Genomic DNA, 17838 nt, shown 5'->3' on the forward strand with positions numbered 1-17838 from the left:
ATGTAGTGTATTTACAAATAAGATGGTAAGATGGATATAAAATGTTGTGGCTCTTAAGGTGGTTTGATTTTTGTTGAAAGGACAAAATGGCTCTTCTTAACATTTGAGCTGCTCTAGATTAACGACTTACCTCTAAAACTGTCGGAACATAAGAGCGTTTTTAGTTCGAGGAGGAAGTAATGACCATAACACACAGGATCCACGTTTGATCGTGTTTATTCAGGACCTTTTTCAACACAGGAAAAGACAAACAGAACCTTAGAAAAGTTTAATTTTCAGTACCTAAAATCGTACTTCAACTGCTTACCTCCGCCTTCATACCTGTCCATCAACCCCACAACTGACCATCATTAAGTTACAGGAAAGGTTCAGCTAATAAAAAGCAGCTATTGCTGCTAACAGTGAATGAAAGCGAATGGTCACCAACTGGCATTATGCTACTACCTTCCATTGATCATTAGCCACACTGGCATGTTTGGTTGATCTTCTTCTTTAATGCATTTTCAGTGAAGGGATGACCACAGCATCATATATACAAAAACACCACCAGGACTTCAGATTGCCACTTTGCTAAACCTCAACCCACAAGCTGTTAGTGATCACTAAAAAATAAATCAATAAAACGAGCACTTCATCACTATGAACGGGCAAGAAAACGCAACCGCAAACCCTGCAGAGCGGTCAACATTCTCAGGAAACCCCAATATACAGATCTGTGATCTGAAAAACAAACAAACAAACAAAAAGAAACAGAAAATGTGCTTAAAGAAATAATTAATTACAAAGACTGAGAACATCTAAGAGTAAGACTTCAGAAAGCCAACTGCCCATTTGTTTCATCTGATTCTTCCTACGTCTGGTGGGGGTAATCCTTAAATATTAGACTGGTCAAGCGCAACCTTGGACGGAAGCGGTCCAGCCTCGTCCTCCTTCTCCACAGAGCTGATGATCACGAGGGAGGACTGTGGGTAAGGGGTCAGTTTCTGATCCTTCACGTACTCCAAATCTCCATAAATGCTCAGCTTCTGTAAGAATAAGGGCTTTTTTAGAGCTCAAAACGACTTATTAGGAACCAGACGTCCAACTCTAAAAGGTCCCTCACAGAAAGTTCCTACATGAAATGGTTATGAATTCACTTCCTGATGACAGACGCTGTTTTATGATAGTTCTCAGACAGGATTTGACATTTTTTAAATACTTTCTTAGTGGAGGGACACATGTAAAGCATTGTGGCGGGAAAACAGTACCCCAAAGTAAACGTATTATTTCAGATTTTCCACTATTTTCCCATCATCAAGCTCAGAAGACTCGTGTAGGTTCTCTGGTGGTTTTGGATGGTAAAAAAAAAATGTCTATATCTGTGTTGTAGTCATGGCGACGCCTGGTTCCCATCACCACCACTGTAAAGACGTCTGAACCATTTCACACCAAACAGCTCTGACTCTCTCTGTTTAAATTGCAAACACTGAATCTTTTTTTTAAAACAGTGGAATTTTGAGATAAGTGTGACTCGGTATTACAAAAACTTTTTAACTCTGAAATCTGATCTGTTTAGTCTCCATGACGGACTGAATTTGGGACAGTAGCTATTCCAGAATAGCAGCTTCTAACTTCATAACCTCATCATTAACTCCAGATCAGAAAACAGCATCACACAAACATCCTAACTAGATTAAACCTCCTAAATCCTGTCCTGACTTTAGGATGAACCCCAACAGGGTCCTGACTTCTGTTTAAGGCCTGTTTCTATGGTTTTTAGGTGGCTGAGTCAGGCAGCGTAGTTCACTACCAGCATAATGAGCTCCATTTATTTCTACTGTAAAACGCTGCTGTCACTGGGAGATATTTTTCTTTTCAAACTCTGCAGTTTAAATATCTCAGACGCTGCCGATTAGAAGTTCACCACCGCCCCTCTAATCACCTTCCTGTGTTAATGTTGATGATGAAATATTACAGTGATGGTGGCGAATAATGAGGAGACGGAGCTGAATGTGTGTCTGTTTATTAGGAGGCTAAAGCATTTGGGAAATGGAGAACGAAACTGGGGAGCGGCAACTCTGATAAACAGCAGGGGGCGCTCTCACAGTAATCACTGCTTACAGTTTATCACACTTTAGTTCTGTTTGTTAGTTTTTTGTTTTTTCAGCTGTCTGGCTAACCATCTTATATGATTATTTTGATTGTGTGTTTCAGTTGTGTACGGATCGCCAGTTGCTTAGCAACAGACCAGACAGCTGATTGTCAACTTTGATTGAGTAGTTTGTGATTTCAAAACTGGAGATAAGATGCTGTAAGATGAGATAGGGCTCCTGAATTAAGAACCGATTTGTTAATCGGTTAAAAAGATAAAAGATAAATGTGTGAAAATCTTATCTTGACCTGTCAGATCTTATGACAAAAAGACAGACTGTGTCTGTAATGCTGGCCAAGTTCTCTAACCGGAGAAAAAACATAAAGGAGGCGCTGTTTACCTCAGCAGGGACGTACTGATCCACAGCAGTGGCCACTGTAGAGCAGCAGATCCAGATCAGAACCAGAACGGACAGAACCAGAGTGGTGGTCAGAATCCATCCAGGCAGCCAGGGGTTCCTGACGGTCAAACAAAACATCATGACTCACATACGCAGCCAGACCAGCGGCAGCACAATAAAACAAGAAACCGTATGGTGTAATAAAAGATAATCTAGCACTCTATATGTTCCTTCACTAATCCTCAGACTTCAGTAACTGTAACAGAAGACAATGCAAACTGCACTGAGAATGCTTAAAATCTCAATCATTCATTAATTAAATTGTTACTGTGATAATAAAAAAACATTTAATGAAATTATGTAAATGCACAATTACTGTTTATTTGCTGGATTTAACATATGGGGGGAAATGAAACATAAAATGAGGCCTGTGCAAAAGTTAATGCATGTTTATTTTCTATTTTTTAACAGATTTTTTATGTATTGCATTTATATTAAACTAAATAAATAGACATTATGCATATTTGATGAAATTGTAGAGGATGTGTTAACTTAGTTAAATTGCCCCTAGGTGTGAATGTATGTGTGAATGTGTGTCTGTATGCCATGTGATGGACTGGTAACCTGTCCAGGGTGTATCCTGCCTTCCACCCAATGACTGCTGGGATAGGCTCCAGCTGCCCCGTGACCCTGTGTGTGTGTGTTTTAACTTGTTTAGATTTAACCAGGGCTGTTTAAACTAAGGGCGGCTTCTTCCCTCAAGTTATCTCACAGTGCAGTTCTGCTGCTTTGAGCGCTCTGTCCATCTGAACACAAGCAGGTGAACAGCTACCACTGCAGCCCATCAGTTTTCATGCACAATCAGACACAGCAGTGCTGCAGGGGGGGGTTTACATGCATCACTGTCACTGCTGTACTGAGAACAGACCACCACCCAAAAATATCCCACCAACAGTGGTTCTGCGGTCAGAAACTGAGCAGTGGTGAATGAGGTAGAGGGGCCTGAAACTGTACAGCGACAGGTGGGCTGCAGTCTGAAAATTAACTCCTACATAAGCTATAAGGTACATGGTTAAAGATGGTTCTTGAAGAGTTCTTTACTAAAGAGAATGAAAGGAACATGCTTCATCTGTGTGTAGATGAAGGAAACCATCAGCCACATTTGAGAACTCAGCTAGTGTAAAACACTAGGACTCACCTGGAGAGGCAGTTGAAGAGGTTGTAGTCGTCGTCTGAGCTGCTCCGATCTCTGGACATGATCACGCCTCTTTCCTGGATGTAGTCTCTGTGGTAGTCTTTGTAAACAGGCTCGTTCATCCCTTCATCTGTGACGGTGACAAACCAGAAAAACGTGCAGTGTTAGTGTTTGTAATAAGATGAATAAATATTGTGACTGGAAAACACACATTACTAACAACAGCATACACTTAGGTGGCCTGGACAGTGGCAGAGTTGAGTGGCACATGCATATATATATATATATATATATATAAACTTGATGAATAGACCAGAAGAATCGATCCAAAATTACTTGGAAATGACTTACATTGAAAGTAAAGTAGTTTTTTTTTTCCTTCTACTGTAAAGTTACCATTTTGGAGATACAAGGTTTTGTTCTGACAACAGCGATGTATATTATTTTATATACACCTCCAGAGAATATTAATATATTACTATATATTAAAACTAGTCATAGTAATACTTATTTGTGTTTCGAATTTAAAGATGAAGTTGATTTCTTTTTCAGTGAAGTTCAAATGTTTAGATTTATTATTTATTTAATTTTTTAATTAAAAAATGTTTTCATGTCATTACAGAAAGTGTTTTGGTCTGGAGGCAGAGCCTTATTTTAGCCAACCGCCTGCATCCCCGTCCCTCATGGCCACATGGTGAGCAGTTAGATCCCATTGTTTTGAAGTAAATGTGTCCCAAAGTCTGAAAATCGGTGGCGGTGTTTATATACAAAGATTTTTGCCAATCTGATTGAAGACATTTCGATCATAGATTCAGTCTGAGGTGTTTATTCTCACTCTACTCAGCAATCTGATGAAAATCTCTGTTCACATTAACACTACAAGAAATCTGATCCAAAATTAGAGGACCACGTAGTGTAGATGTTACCATGACAACCAGCATCATGTGAGTCCAGTCAGAGTGAGATGAGCAGCAGTGAGCAGTGCTTGTGTTTTTAATCACTTTAAAATCACGCTAGACTCAGGAAAACGTCCTTCACATGTCCTTATTAAAGAAGGCCAATAGGAAGACGTCATGTTCTGAGACACATAAGCTGGACGTCCGTCCCACCGCCGTCTTTTAAAGATCAGAGCATAAACTTCGTCTCCTCTGCAGACCAGTTTCTGCTCCACCGTATTGAACAGTATAAACTCTCACTATGACATGACGCACAACCAGCACGGACTTAAGCTTTCCGATAGGGAATGTAATCAGATACAGACGGTTACACAGATATTATTCTTCAATTTAACGGATTATTTACAGGATCACCCACCTCGTTCAGTCGGATAGAAACTGTATTCCAAAAGGCCTCAATTGGTCTAGACTATTCTGACTGAGCTATTAGTCGGATTATTAACGGATTATCAGGCTGCATGTAAACGTGGCCACTGTGGAACATACCATGAAGTGAAGATAACTCCGTCTACAGAGAACCACCCCTCCAAATTCCAGTAATATGACAACATTGTTACATATATATTAGTGCTTACATGAACTCTGTGGCTCCTCCTTCAGTTCCTCTGTCTGAAAGTCATACTGAGGAACGAACTGGACCTGTGGAGCCGTCTGCAAGACCAAAGACAGAAGTGACATCAATACCGATGAAGTAATCAAGACAGTATTAATATCTGTTCCATTCAAATGCAAAGACAAGACATAGCATGGCTACCACTCTTTACCTGGAACACTACAACTTTGCCATCGTCAGCCTGCAGGTAAAAAGTCCAGGACGAAGTGATGAAATTGTGGGCTTGGCTCATGACATCATCCCAAAACCCCCTGACCAGGGTCAGCGGATACAGGAGATGAATCCTGGGCATCATAGCCAACAGCTTAAACACAGAAGAGGAAAAACAGCAAAGATCAACACTTTCCTTACTGATGCTTTCCTTACAGAGAAGGTTTTAGCTACTGGTTTACTTTTTATTATCCTTTTATTTTATTTTTATTTATCCAGTTTATTGTTTTACGTCTTCCATTTCTTTTTATTTCATTAATTTGTTTTTATTTAGTTTATCCTGATGTGTTACTTGTTAAGCTACTATTTTAATTTAAGTGGTTTATTGATTTAATGCTTTATTGGTACCTTATTATTATTATTACATTTTACTATTATGATTTTTGTTATTTTATTACTAGATTTGATTTATTTTTACTACGTAACTTCTCAACCCCTTATTTCTGAATTGCTCGGCTACACCGTAAATGAGGGTCGCCCTCAATGTACTCCGTGTTTGATAAAGGTTGACTGAATTCAGAGTAGAGCTCGGCGAAACAGCAAAAATATAATATCGCAATACTTCACATTTTCACAACAGACGATATGTCCAAATATTGTTTTTTCCGGCAATTGATCAGCTGGAATAGAGAAAAAAGAAGAAGATATTTTTAAAAACACTATCAAAAACAGTAAACACTACTGTTTTTATTCAACATTTGGCACTAAATCCAGTTAAACTGGACAATGTTTGCTCCCTTTATAATAAAACATTCAGTTGATCAGTTTATACAAGTACTGACAATAAACACGATATGTCCAGAAAAAGCTTGTTGTATTGTGATAGAATTTATTGATATATATTAACGATATATATTGTCATACTACCCAACCCTAAGCTGTCTGCAGGTGAAAGAAAAACTAATGGATGGAATGAAAACAAAACAAAATAAAAAAAGCACCTCTTTTCACGAAAGAGTTCATAAGAAACTCACTGATCTTGACCTGGGCATGATGTTGACCGAGCAAACATTCAGCTCTGTGTCTGTTTTATTGGCGCACCAGTGGTTCCAAAGTGCACTTGGTCATGTTCTTCATAACGTTCATATCTCATAAGCTACATTCAGAAGCTGGGCGTCGTGTGAGGTTGTAACTCTTCTCTCCAGTCAAATAGATGGTGATGTCATTTTAAACCCTTATAATAAAAGAAGCTGAACTCAGTTTGTTTTTCTACTGAAAGTCGAGCCGTTTTTCCCCAAATCTGGGCTATAAACTATAAACAGACGGCGTCTCTTCAGTGATCTGCTCTGGAAACATTACTAATATAAAATAACACAAAGAGCGTCTGAGATTTTTGGCTTTCAGCAGTAAATTATAAGCATAGATTTTTATTTCATGCAGTTACTCAATAATTTGCCTTACTATTTGGTCACAAAAAAATCAGATGGACAAACCAAAATATACCCTGAAGAACAATAATTATACAGCATTACTGTATAAGTTATGGCCCTAATGTCATATTAAAATAATAATTTAAACATCATTTTCAAATCCAAGTGGGATTGTTAGAAAACCAAGAACGATGTGGAAAAAGTAAAGTAGTAATGAGTAATAATTAGTTGACACACAGAGCCGTTGGTGTCTCTCTAGTATTAAATGCAATATATAAACCATGTACAAACAATTTATAGACAATACACAATATGGAGGTTCTCTTGCATTACCTGCTCCTGCCTCTGCTCTGCAAATGGAAGTTGACTCTGGCAGCCCAGACTGCAGGCATACTGCTCGTCTCCCTGACTGTAGGCCTCATGACAGGCTGAAACAGGGGGAATCACAGACACAGGTGCTTCGAAGTTCATAATAAATATTACACATAAACAATATTCCAGCTTCAAACTCCACTTCTACATATACTGGTATATAGTATCAACTCAACTCCATCCTCTGGAACTGTCGTCTGAAACCAGTGTTTATTCTAGCATCTGCCATATTACCCCACTTATCTGATTGTTACCCCACTTACCCACCTTACTACTCCATTTACCTGCCATATTACCCCACTCACCCGCCTTATTACCCCACTCTCCTGCCTTATTACCCCACTTATCTGACTGTTACCTCTTTGATCCTTTTCTCTGCCACTATACAGCCTTTAACTTCTGCTGCACTCAGCACTTTAACTTTAGACTCATACTTTACACATTGTAAGGTTTACAGGTATGACGGTGTGTGCGTGTCTCTGAGTGAGTGTGTGTGCGTGTCTCTGAGTGAGTGTGTGTGCGCGTGTGTGTGTGTCTGAGCAGTGATGGGAGGAATGCATGAATGAGGTCGAGTGATGTCATCAGTGTGACTTTTATTTCAAAATAAGACACTTTTGGTTACACGGTAACACCAGTGACTCGACTCCTGGGGAACTTTCATTATATATTTAAAATATTTATTTGGCTTTTGTTTTCTTTGTCATTTAATTTATATATTCATAGTCATGTAGAGATTATTGCAGTTACAATTACAGCAAAGCGTTTTTTTTCCCTTTAAAATATGGCCTCAGCCTTCACACACAACTGTGGGTACAAGCTCTTCTGTGGTGCTTGGAGTTCAATATGATTGATTTATAAACCAGTGTTGCTAAATTGAGGCTTTAGAAGGTGTAATTGTTAAAATAACTGTTTTAAGTATAAATCAACTGTAACCCTAACATGTTTTTTTAACATTTCGTTAAAATGTCTCTGTAGAATGATCCACCTATTTATTAAACACTGGGTTTAGATTAGACACATTTAATCTTCGGCTCTTTCAGCCCTTTTCTCTCTGAAAATGTTTAGTGTCCATAACTGTGGTCCATCACTAGATTGAATAAAAGGTGCTCGTGTGACGGCATTTACCAGAATCACATTCGGATTTGGTCTGGTTGAGATTTTCACTGTCGCCGACAAACTGGCAGATGGAGAAGAGCCTGCAGCCCCTCTGACAGGCGTAGAGCTCCTCCTCCTAAACGAGAAACAGACGCCAGGCTCAGTCAGTCAGTAATAACACTCACAGTGTTTGGCTGATCTGCCAAAATAAAAAGAAATCAAATTCAAACTAAATGACTCAGTAAATTAATTTTTGAATTAGAGTTGCTCAGAATAATAAAGATGAACCTAATATATATATATATATATATATATATATATATATATATATATATATATATGTATGTATGTGTGTGTATAAAAAAAAAATAATAAAAAAAAAACCTTCCATAAATCAATGTCTGCATTTACCATCTACTTATGCCTATTTAGTCATTTCTCCTTCACTACTGTATTTATTTATTTTGTTATTTATTTCCCCTTAACATATTTTTCATTTTTTATTTATTTCCATAACTATTCATTTCTATATTTATTTATTTCTCTTTTTATTTTTTACTTTCATTTATTTCTGTATTTCCTTGTACTTATGCTAATAAAGGGGCTGTCAATCAATGATGTCATGGCGTCTTAATATTCCTATTGGTTGATCGAGATCAGATTCTGTAGATCAACTGTACATCTTGCTTCGTCTAATAAATGAATTAATGAAAAAAAATGATTCAATCAAATAAAGCAAACAATTGTTAAAAACAGACACACAAAATAAGCATTATAAAAAATTATAATGCAGAAAAAAAATAACTGAGAAATATGTAACTGCAGAAAAAGGAAATGTGTATAATTACAATCAAAATAAGCAATATATACTTTATTTAGTTACTGATTATTTAGTGATTAAATTACTGAGTCATTTCTTTATTTTATTCATTTGTCTTTTTGGCAGATCGGGTCCTCCATAGTTAGTGCTCAGGAACAGAAATGGACAAAATGATCCATTTACTGAAAGACACAAATGTTTAAATCATTAAAAATATCCAAAAACCCAAAACTTTACCAGCTCAACCTTAAACCTACCCCTCTACTGCATGAATTACTACTTCAACATGATAAATTGTTTTAATGTGGTTGTCATTTGAAATTGCTTAAACAATGGAAATTTTTACAAAAAAAAAATTGTGGTAAATTGTTGCCATTTGGCAACAATATGCAATCATACCACAGCACCATATAATATATATATATATATATATATATATATATATATATATACACACCTTTTATTTATACACATATGTGTATATATAGATATATAGATATATATAGATATATATAAATTTTAAAATTTCTATAAACAACAAATCCAACTCAAAATGATATTGATAACACCATCATTCTAAAATTTCCTGGAAGTATTTGTCCTTTCAGAGTAAAAGACCCTTTTTCCACAATTAAATAAGAAAACAGATTTTATGTCACTGCTTTTTAGTAAAATTAAGATAAAGTAATTGTTGCCATTTGGCAACACCGTGCAGTAAAGGGTTAAACCATCCATGAGCCCAAATGTCAGACATACCAATACTACTGCAAGCATAACGCCTTAAAGGGCCCATATCACGGAATTCCACCCTCTCCTTGCTTTTCTGAAACAAGAGTTCTGATGTCACAAAAACCAGGGCACATACGCACACCCACATATTCAGCCTACAGGTGTTTAGCCCCGCCCACCCACGCTGAAGTTATTAGGAGTGTTTCAGCCCAGAATGAGTAATAACACAGTGCAGCCAATCAGAGCAGGGTTCAACTGCATACAGTATATCAGTCTTAAAGGCACAGTAACAAAAGAACAGCCTGTTTAATCCTAAAGGCATAAAGTGAGAACATAAAGGCCATGTAAAAACCAATTACAGCACATAAACCCACACAAATCTTGAGCGTTGATCAGTTTTGGCCATTATGTTAACAAGTATTTGTCTAAAATGTCCCTAGAAGACAGTCCCAAAAATAAGTGTCCCAGATAGGGTTCTTAACCCTCTACTGCACAGTGTTGCCTCAAGGCAACAAACCCAGTTTCCTCACTTTACAATGACATTATCCACATTTAAAGACAACGACAGGGTTAATAATAAAGGGAGGCGTTTAAGTCAGTCAACAGACAGCATGTTCCTGGTCATACCACCTCTTAGTCGGCACTTTAAAACCTCTTTAACATTCAGTCTCAAGAGTTTTTTTGTTATGAGAATTTGCAGAAATATGTTTGTTGCCTAGAAGCAACACTGTGTGACAGTGGAATGGATTTAGCCACTCACAAGCCAGACCTCACCACTTCAGGGAACACGGCTCTGTATCATTTCTTCGCATTGTCGCATGATGTTGCCTCAGGGCAACAAACCCCAAAACGACTCCTGCACTCATTATTAAACATCATCCATCCATCCATTATGCCAGAACAGTGAATCACTGCTATCGCTCTCATAACACGTGCAGGAGAGGGTTAAAGAACCACGTTCTTGAAAAAGAGTAAACATGAGGAACCTAGAAATGTTCTTTAGTTCGTCACAGAATCTTTACACTGGCAGAGGTTCTTTACATTTTAAAAAAGGTTCTTTACATTTACACCTCATCTACAGAATGGCTTTCCAGAGAACCATCCACTGAGATGTTCTTTAAGGAAGAAAAAGTGGCTGTTCTACGGCATTACTCAAAATACACCAGTGTAGTGGAACCCCTGTTACTTTAGCCATTGTTCCATCAGAACAATGTTTGGGTTCCTTTGACTGTGTTCGTCCAGACAGAGGGAGAATCAGAAGGCAGCAGTGACGTCGGGTTCCTACTCCAACTTTCCGTTCCACCTTAAATCGAGCAACTGCTCCATCCGAGTAACACCATGTAACTGCTGCACCATTACTATTATGAATACGTTTATTTTGGTTTATCAAGGTGTTTACACCCATAAAAATGAGAGAAGAAATAATAATAATAATAATAATAATAAGTATACAATTAACAGACATAATAATCAATACAAAAACAAGCACCAACTGTAAAGGTGCAGTCTGAAGACATGGCTTATTTTGCCTACCCTTTATGAATCATATTCATTCCTGCTTTTAAACAACACAGAGCAATACCGACAATAAACTGTTTTGTTTTAATGATGATGGGTGGATTTTATTTCCCACACCATTTATTTACAGTGATGGAAGAAAATGTGACCCAAAGTTTTCTTGTTGAACTTCTTTGCCTTTACATCTCCCTGCGTGTATCCCTCCTTAAAATAAATGGATTAAATCCATTTTAAGGCCAGACGTGACCACAAAACAGCGTCTCAGTCCTCAGGAGGTGAATTCAGAACCACTTCATGTAGGAACTTTCTGTGAGGAGCTTTTACAGGAGGACGTCTGGTTCCTATCACCACCACTGTGAACAGTTCTGACTAGGTAAGTTTATCTAGAACAGAGTTTTACACCAAACCGCTCTGAATGACTCAGTTTACATCTTGACCAGTTAATCATGCAGGGAATTTTAAAACTTGGTGGAGGTGTCCTTTAAAGAAGTTAAGGGAAGTTAGTGGAGCGAACCAACGCCTATAAGCTCAACACGAACCGGGTCTAATGCAAGAATCTCCGCGCTGGTTCAAAGCCAGCGGGCTGTGAGTGGCGCGCAGCCCTCAGTGCAGCTGGTTTGGTGTGTTTTGGTGTGTTTTGGTGTGTTTATGCTCCTCACCCGCGGGTAGGTGTGCAGACTGTAGGTCATCCTGCAGGTTTTATGGCAGGAGGCCGTGCTGCCCAAAACTCCATCAAACACGTCGGAGGACGCCGAGCAGACGCGCAGCAGCACAGCGCAGCTAAAGCCCAGCAGAACCGCGCCGAGCTTCATCGCCGTTTCCCCGCAAACAAACAACACAACAAACAAATAAACAAAGAGCAGCAGAGCCAGCAACAACACAGCCTGCTGCTTCCTCGTTCGCGACGGGGCGAGATCTCGCGAGAACGCGCGGGGCTTCCCACCTCGCTGTGTAAACAGAGGCTAGCGCCGCTGCTCACGTGACGCCGAGCGGTTTCCGCCGTGTAGAAACGCGGTTTGATCCAGAGCGGCGGCCCTCCTGTCTCTCTACCTGTCTCTCTTTCTTTCCTCCCCTCCTTCCTTTCTTTCTACCTGTCTTTCTTTCTTTCCTTCCCTTCTTTCTGTCTTGGTGTCTTCCTTCCTTTCTTTCTGTCATTTCCTTCCTGTCTTTCTCTCTTTCTTCCTGTCTGTCCTTCCTTTCTTTCTACCTGTCTTCATTCCTTTGATCCTTCCATCCCATCTGTCCATACATTCTTTCCTTCCATCTTTCTTTGTCTTTCCTTCCCTCCTTCCCTCCTTTCTTTCTACCTATCTTTGTCTTCCTTCCATCCTGTCTGTCCTTCCTTTCTGTCTGTCTTCCTTCCTTCCCCACCTTAAATGGAGCAGCAGTTATGTTCTGGTGCCTCACGCGTTATGAAACCTGCTGCACCATTTAAGGTGGAATGGAAAAATTCTAACAGTAGCTGGAGAACCTGATTCCCCCCTCGTCCAGACTGCTGTGTGGGACATCTGTAAGAAACTAGCACTGAAGCATAGACGCTTTACAGCGACGGAGCTGGCAATACAGTCCTTACTTATTGGTTTCAACTCAATCCCAAACCACACACACCCACGTCTTCTAAGCCGCTTCTCCTTCTGGGGCGCGGGGGGTGCTGGAGCCTATCCCAGCTGTCATCAGGCGGAAGGCAGGATACACGCTGGACAGGGCTCATTCACAAACCTTTAGGCCAAATGAATAGACATGGATTAAGCCTTGTCTTTGACTAAATCACAGTGCCAATGATGAAGCACCACTGAAAAGCTTTTCCGGTTTAGGCTTAGGCTTAGTCTGGGTTCAGGAAAACTAGTTCTTCTTTAAGTTAAATGGGCATGATGGAGGCAAGGGAAAACTCCACGGAATTTTCAAACTTCCTACATAAAGAACCCTTAAGATGCAGAGCCGTTCAGAGCGGTTTGGTGTGAAACTCTCTGTTCTGGATAAACGTACCAAGTCCGACCTGTTCACAGTGGTGGTGGTAGGAACCAGACGTCCTCCTCTAAAAGCTCCTCACAGAAAGTTCCTACATGAAATGGTTCTGAATTCACTGCCTGATGACGGAGACGCTGTTTTATTTTAGTTTAGAGAAGATTTTGGCTTCAACCACATTCATGGTGAAGGGATACATGCAGGATGTTGTGAGGCAAAATAGTCCCCAAAGAAAACTAGCAGCACCACCACTAGACAGTGTTTTTGATAGTAAATAAAATCGGAAATCCCCCTTTAACACCATGAGATAAACCGTGGTGTATGGGAGAAAGCACTGGACATGGAGTTTCCTCTTAGTTAGATACAGGAACACAATGTATGTTATTGCTGTAGGCGTACAATTATAGACTGTTCCCCGGTAGTTCTTGCCACATCGGGGGGCCCAAACTTTGTCTCAGGAGGGCCAAAGTGCAATGTTTGAGGGCCAATAAGACAAAACAATATACAAATAAAGGTATAAAAGGTTCCAAATCAAGTCATTTCATTTTAATCATTTCAATTTGGTCTGTGTGTGTGGGGTTAGGGTAATTTCTCACAGCCCTCCTCACATCTTTGAGCGGCACTGCCACGGGTCAGTTTCCCATCCAGGACCATCACGGAGTGGTTGTTATTTGGACAGTTGACCACTCAGAGCACAACAATGACTCTGACATGCTATCAGTGCAGCTGCATTGCTGGAACTACTCAGATTTGGGTTTGGAAAGAGCTGAATTTAATCTGGGAATTGGGGAAAAAATACAGTTAAAAACTTGTTTAATGTAGGAGGCGGCATGTAGTGGACTGTATGCCAAAAGAATTCAAAACATCAGTTTCAAGTATAAAAGTGCTTCTCAGAGGTCACATAAGTTGTGTCTTTATTGAAAATCAAACATCTATACAACTGAAACATATACACTATTTTAATTTAAGTCATTTTCAAGGGATCTAAAAACCATGACCAAAAATAATGCCATAGTTCTGAGACGTCAACTCATTTTCTGTCATGACGAATTAAGACGTCGGAGGAAGCCCCTTATTTAACAATATAAAATACTCCTGTGTGTAGACCCTCGAGGACACCGTATGCGTGCAGATGGGAGTGAATTTGGAAGGGAGAGAGGCTGAACCGGGAATGCTTCCCACACAGATTTACAGGACGCAATTCAGGCACAAAAAGAGATTCCAGCTGCTCTGTGGCTCCAGCTGTGTTTCAGTGCTTGCTCTTTTTGGATTTCTTGTGAGAACGGTGTGGCGATCGGGAACGCGACCTGGATTTCTTGGAGGATTTCTTGGGCGTTCGTGATCTGGACCTGCGGGAACGTTTGGGTGTTACAGGTGGGGAAGGTGACCTGCAAGGTAAACAAGTGAAAGGGAGAAAGAAGTTAGAATTACAGATAGCAGAATGTAAGTGAACTAATGGATACCAACGATCACTGCTGCACTGACTCTCGCTCTCTCTCCATCACATACACGCACGCACACACGCACATATACATACATTTATCTAGCTAGCGGGTAAGAGAGTCTGATACAGAGACAGAAAAGGAGTGGAGAGAGACAGAATTGGAGCGGAGCGGGTAAGAGAGTCCGACACAGAGACAGAATTGGAGCGGAGCGGGTAAGAGAGTCCGATACAGAGACAGAATTGGAGCGGAGCGGGTAAGAGTGGCTGATACAGGGTAGAAAGGGAGTGGAGAGAGTAACTATCAGAGGATACAGAAATGGATAGACATAAATTAAGAGGCGGTCAGTTTACCTTTTGGACGATTTCCTGCTACTGTCTCGTGGCGAGTCTTTATAAGAGGACCGTGAGCTGTCCTTGGTGTAGGATCTGTCTGAGCGCTCAGACCGTGGAGACGGGGAGCGGCCACGACGGCTGGAGCTACTGCGAGTGGGACTGGGGGAGGGACTGTGCCTGCGCTTCCTGATGGCACGAAGAAAAGCAAGTGGACATCAGGCACACGCCACAGCACAGTTCTACATAAAAGTTCACTGACACAGAAAACTCAGAAATACAGCCTGACGTTCAGAAACATGATAATCTGTGACGCAACGGTAACTTTAGGAAAGAAAACCACTGCAGCTGCCAGGAGGAACCAGAAACCGGTCAGCATCTAACCCATGTCTAATAAATGACTAGTTATGCGATTACACTGCAATTGCAATAGAGCTTGAAATTTATCACAGCACTGTAAATAAAATGTATTTGTTCCAGTGACTGGACTACTCTTCAGGTCCCTAGAGCTGCCACCTGATCCCTGAAATCCATCCACTTCCATTCAGCCTGCAACTGTTTTAGCGGATTTTAATTGGTTTTAGTTGATTTAGTCCATTTTTATTGTCTATTGTTTTAATTACACATCGTTTGCATCCATCTTAGTCGACTGTTTTAGCTGATTATTTTGCCTTCCTTTAAGTTTTTAATTGTCCCAGTGGTCAACATTATCACCACATCCTATATTTATCATTGTATTCTTCTATTTTACTGCTTTGTTGCAAGGCCACATTGTATGTGGACCCCAAAATGTAATTAATATGTTACTAAATAAAACGTGACATTCATTTCATTTATTTATTTAGTCGTGTCCATTTCCACCCATTAGTCGTGACTCCCCCAATCGTACTATACCACCAGTGCCAGGAGGGCGAAGGCAAACACAGCCTTCCTCCGAGACCTGTGAAGCACCAATGCATCTTTTTGAACTGCTGCACATGCAACATCACTGGTCAGCTGAAGGCCCTCAGAGGAAAGTGCCAACCATGAGTTCTGTTACGTCAGCTAAGAACACCTAACACCTGCGCTGAGTGATTGAGGGAGACAGGGGGACCATACTGCCCACCCAGAGACAGCAAGGCCAACTGTGCTCTCTTGTATCACCAACGACTGAATTTGTGATCTCCTGTTGAAACACTCAGAAAGTCCTCTGAAGCTGTGATTGGTCAGGAGCATTAACTGCACATAGTAAGCAACGCTGTGATGGGTTAGTGGGCTTCTGTGATCAGTACCGCAAGTACCAGGATCATGATAACGATTAACAAACAGACTTTGTGCAGCCCAGCATGAGACCAAACCCACAACTACGGTGTCTGAACTCAAACCCGTCCATAAGCTTGAATGTATGAACCTGATGTGCTTCCACAGTGTAGCTTACTTTTCCTTTCTGTTCGATGTAGACTCCTCTTTTTCCTTCTCTTTGTGCATGACTTCAGCTTTGTCTTTTTCTTTTTTCTCTTTCTCTTTCTCCTTCTCTTTATTCTCCACCTCCTTTTCCTTTTCCTGTAAAAGATAAAGAACAACTTCAGTTCAGCTGCTCTGTGTTCTAAAACAAGCCAAAGAGCAAGAAGTCTTAAGCATGAGACACACAATGTTCTCAGAATAGTTACTCACCCTCTGCAATAACTTGTCCCTGTAGAGCTCCACTTGTTCTTGAATACTCTGTCCTGATTTTTTCGGCCGTTTCCCCGACTCCAGCTCATCCTGAAACTTCATCACTTTGAGCTGCAACAAGCAGAGGGAACATTTTACAAACATGAGCTGTATTCTGCATATTGGAACAGTTTAGGGGTGCACTGGTGTGGAAGTGTTGTAGAGGTGCACACGGGTACTCGAGTACTCTTATAAATACGGAAATCACTGTTCAGGTACTCACTCTCTTTCAGCACAGCACAACAGACCAACAAATCAATGAAATGAAAGTGCTAATTGGATATTTTACCTTGATTACGATAAATAAGCGATTATTCTGGGGGGTTTTTTGCCCTTATTGTTCACTGACAGGGTTTGTACTGTAAATATGTTCTGCGTATCTTAATGTTAATCGTCTCAACAGCCAGATCGGAATTCATGCAGCTTTTACATCAATCCAACTCCACATTCGTCATAATGTGCTGCTGAGACTCAAACATTTAGGCCAATATTTCTGTACAAAAATGATTAGAGACTCATCCAAAAGCCTCCGTGTTTGAAGAGATTTCTAAAGAAATGGCTGAACGCGGTTGCAGGAGAACGAGGCTGCAGTTAAAAGTCTGAAAGCAAAGTTTAAAGAATCCGAGGACGTGAACCAAAGAAATGACCCCGCCCTTTTTACGGCTCGTAAATAGTCCTATTAACATCTTTTCATTCAGAAAATAAAAAACAAACAAACAAAAAAAAAAAAAACAAGGAATTTGACCAGAGATTATAAACTGTCCTACTGAAAACCCATGAAAAAACTCCAATGTGCAACAAATGAGGTAGCAATTTTATGATAATAATAAATGTCTCATTTATCAGCATCCTGTTCAGAAAAGAGCACACGGACACAAACCTCGATTTCCCGCAGCTTAGCACGCTTCTCTTCACTCATCTCTGACAGCTTGGCAGATTTTGAGTCTTGGTATTCTTCTTTAATCGGCTGGGAGTGAGACGGCTGTTCTGTAGAGTAGACGCTCTTCAGAGTCTCTTTGACTTCAGTTTCATGTGTTTTCCTGCTACATGAAATATTT

The 17838-nt window shown here is 40.1% G+C and overlaps 2 protein-coding genes across 9 annotated transcripts in view; both read right to left on the reverse strand.

Annotated features, from left to right (window-relative positions):
• Positions 1-198: 198 nt before the first annotated feature.
• On the reverse strand, positions 199-12277 carry tmem59 (transmembrane protein 59). Its single transcript, XM_017706320.2, has 8 exons — positions 12009-12277; positions 8313-8418; positions 7149-7243; positions 5387-5539; positions 5198-5273; positions 3670-3796; positions 2472-2589; positions 199-1025 (listed from the first exon to the last, which is right to left on the reverse strand). Exons 1-8 carry the CDS (start codon positions 12159-12161, stop codon positions 873-875), a joined length of 981 nt encoding a protein of 326 aa, XP_017561809.1. The 5' UTR covers positions 12162-12277; the 3' UTR covers positions 199-872.
• A 1924-nt stretch (positions 12278-14201) lies between these two features.
• LOC108432483 (U2 snRNP-associated SURP domain containing) overlaps positions 14202-17838 on the reverse strand; it is a 29641-nt gene continuing 26004 nt past the window's right edge. For 4 of the 8 annotated variants that reach the window (XM_017706322.2, XM_017706321.2, XM_017706324.2 and 1 more), the window contains 5 exons: positions 17661-17823; positions 16742-16852; positions 16506-16630; positions 15110-15277; positions 14202-14702 (listed from right to left, as the gene is read on the reverse strand). In XM_017706322.2, coding sequence (XP_017561811.1) covers positions 14564-14702; positions 15110-15277; positions 16506-16630; positions 16742-16852; positions 17661-17823 — 706 coding nt within the window. In that variant the 3' untranslated portion in view covers positions 14202-14563. The remainder of the gene's footprint in view (positions 14703-15109; positions 15278-16505; positions 16631-16741; positions 16853-17660; positions 17824-17838) is intronic. The other 4 variants (XM_017706323.2, XM_037546557.1, XM_017706326.2 and 1 more) reach the window with 3 other exon arrangements.

Source organism: Pygocentrus nattereri, chromosome 17, assembly GCF_015220715.1.
Source record: "Pygocentrus nattereri isolate fPygNat1 chromosome 17, fPygNat1.pri, whole genome shotgun sequence".
In the NCBI taxonomy this organism is placed as follows: Eukaryota; Metazoa; Chordata; class Actinopteri; order Characiformes; family Serrasalmidae; genus Pygocentrus; species Pygocentrus nattereri.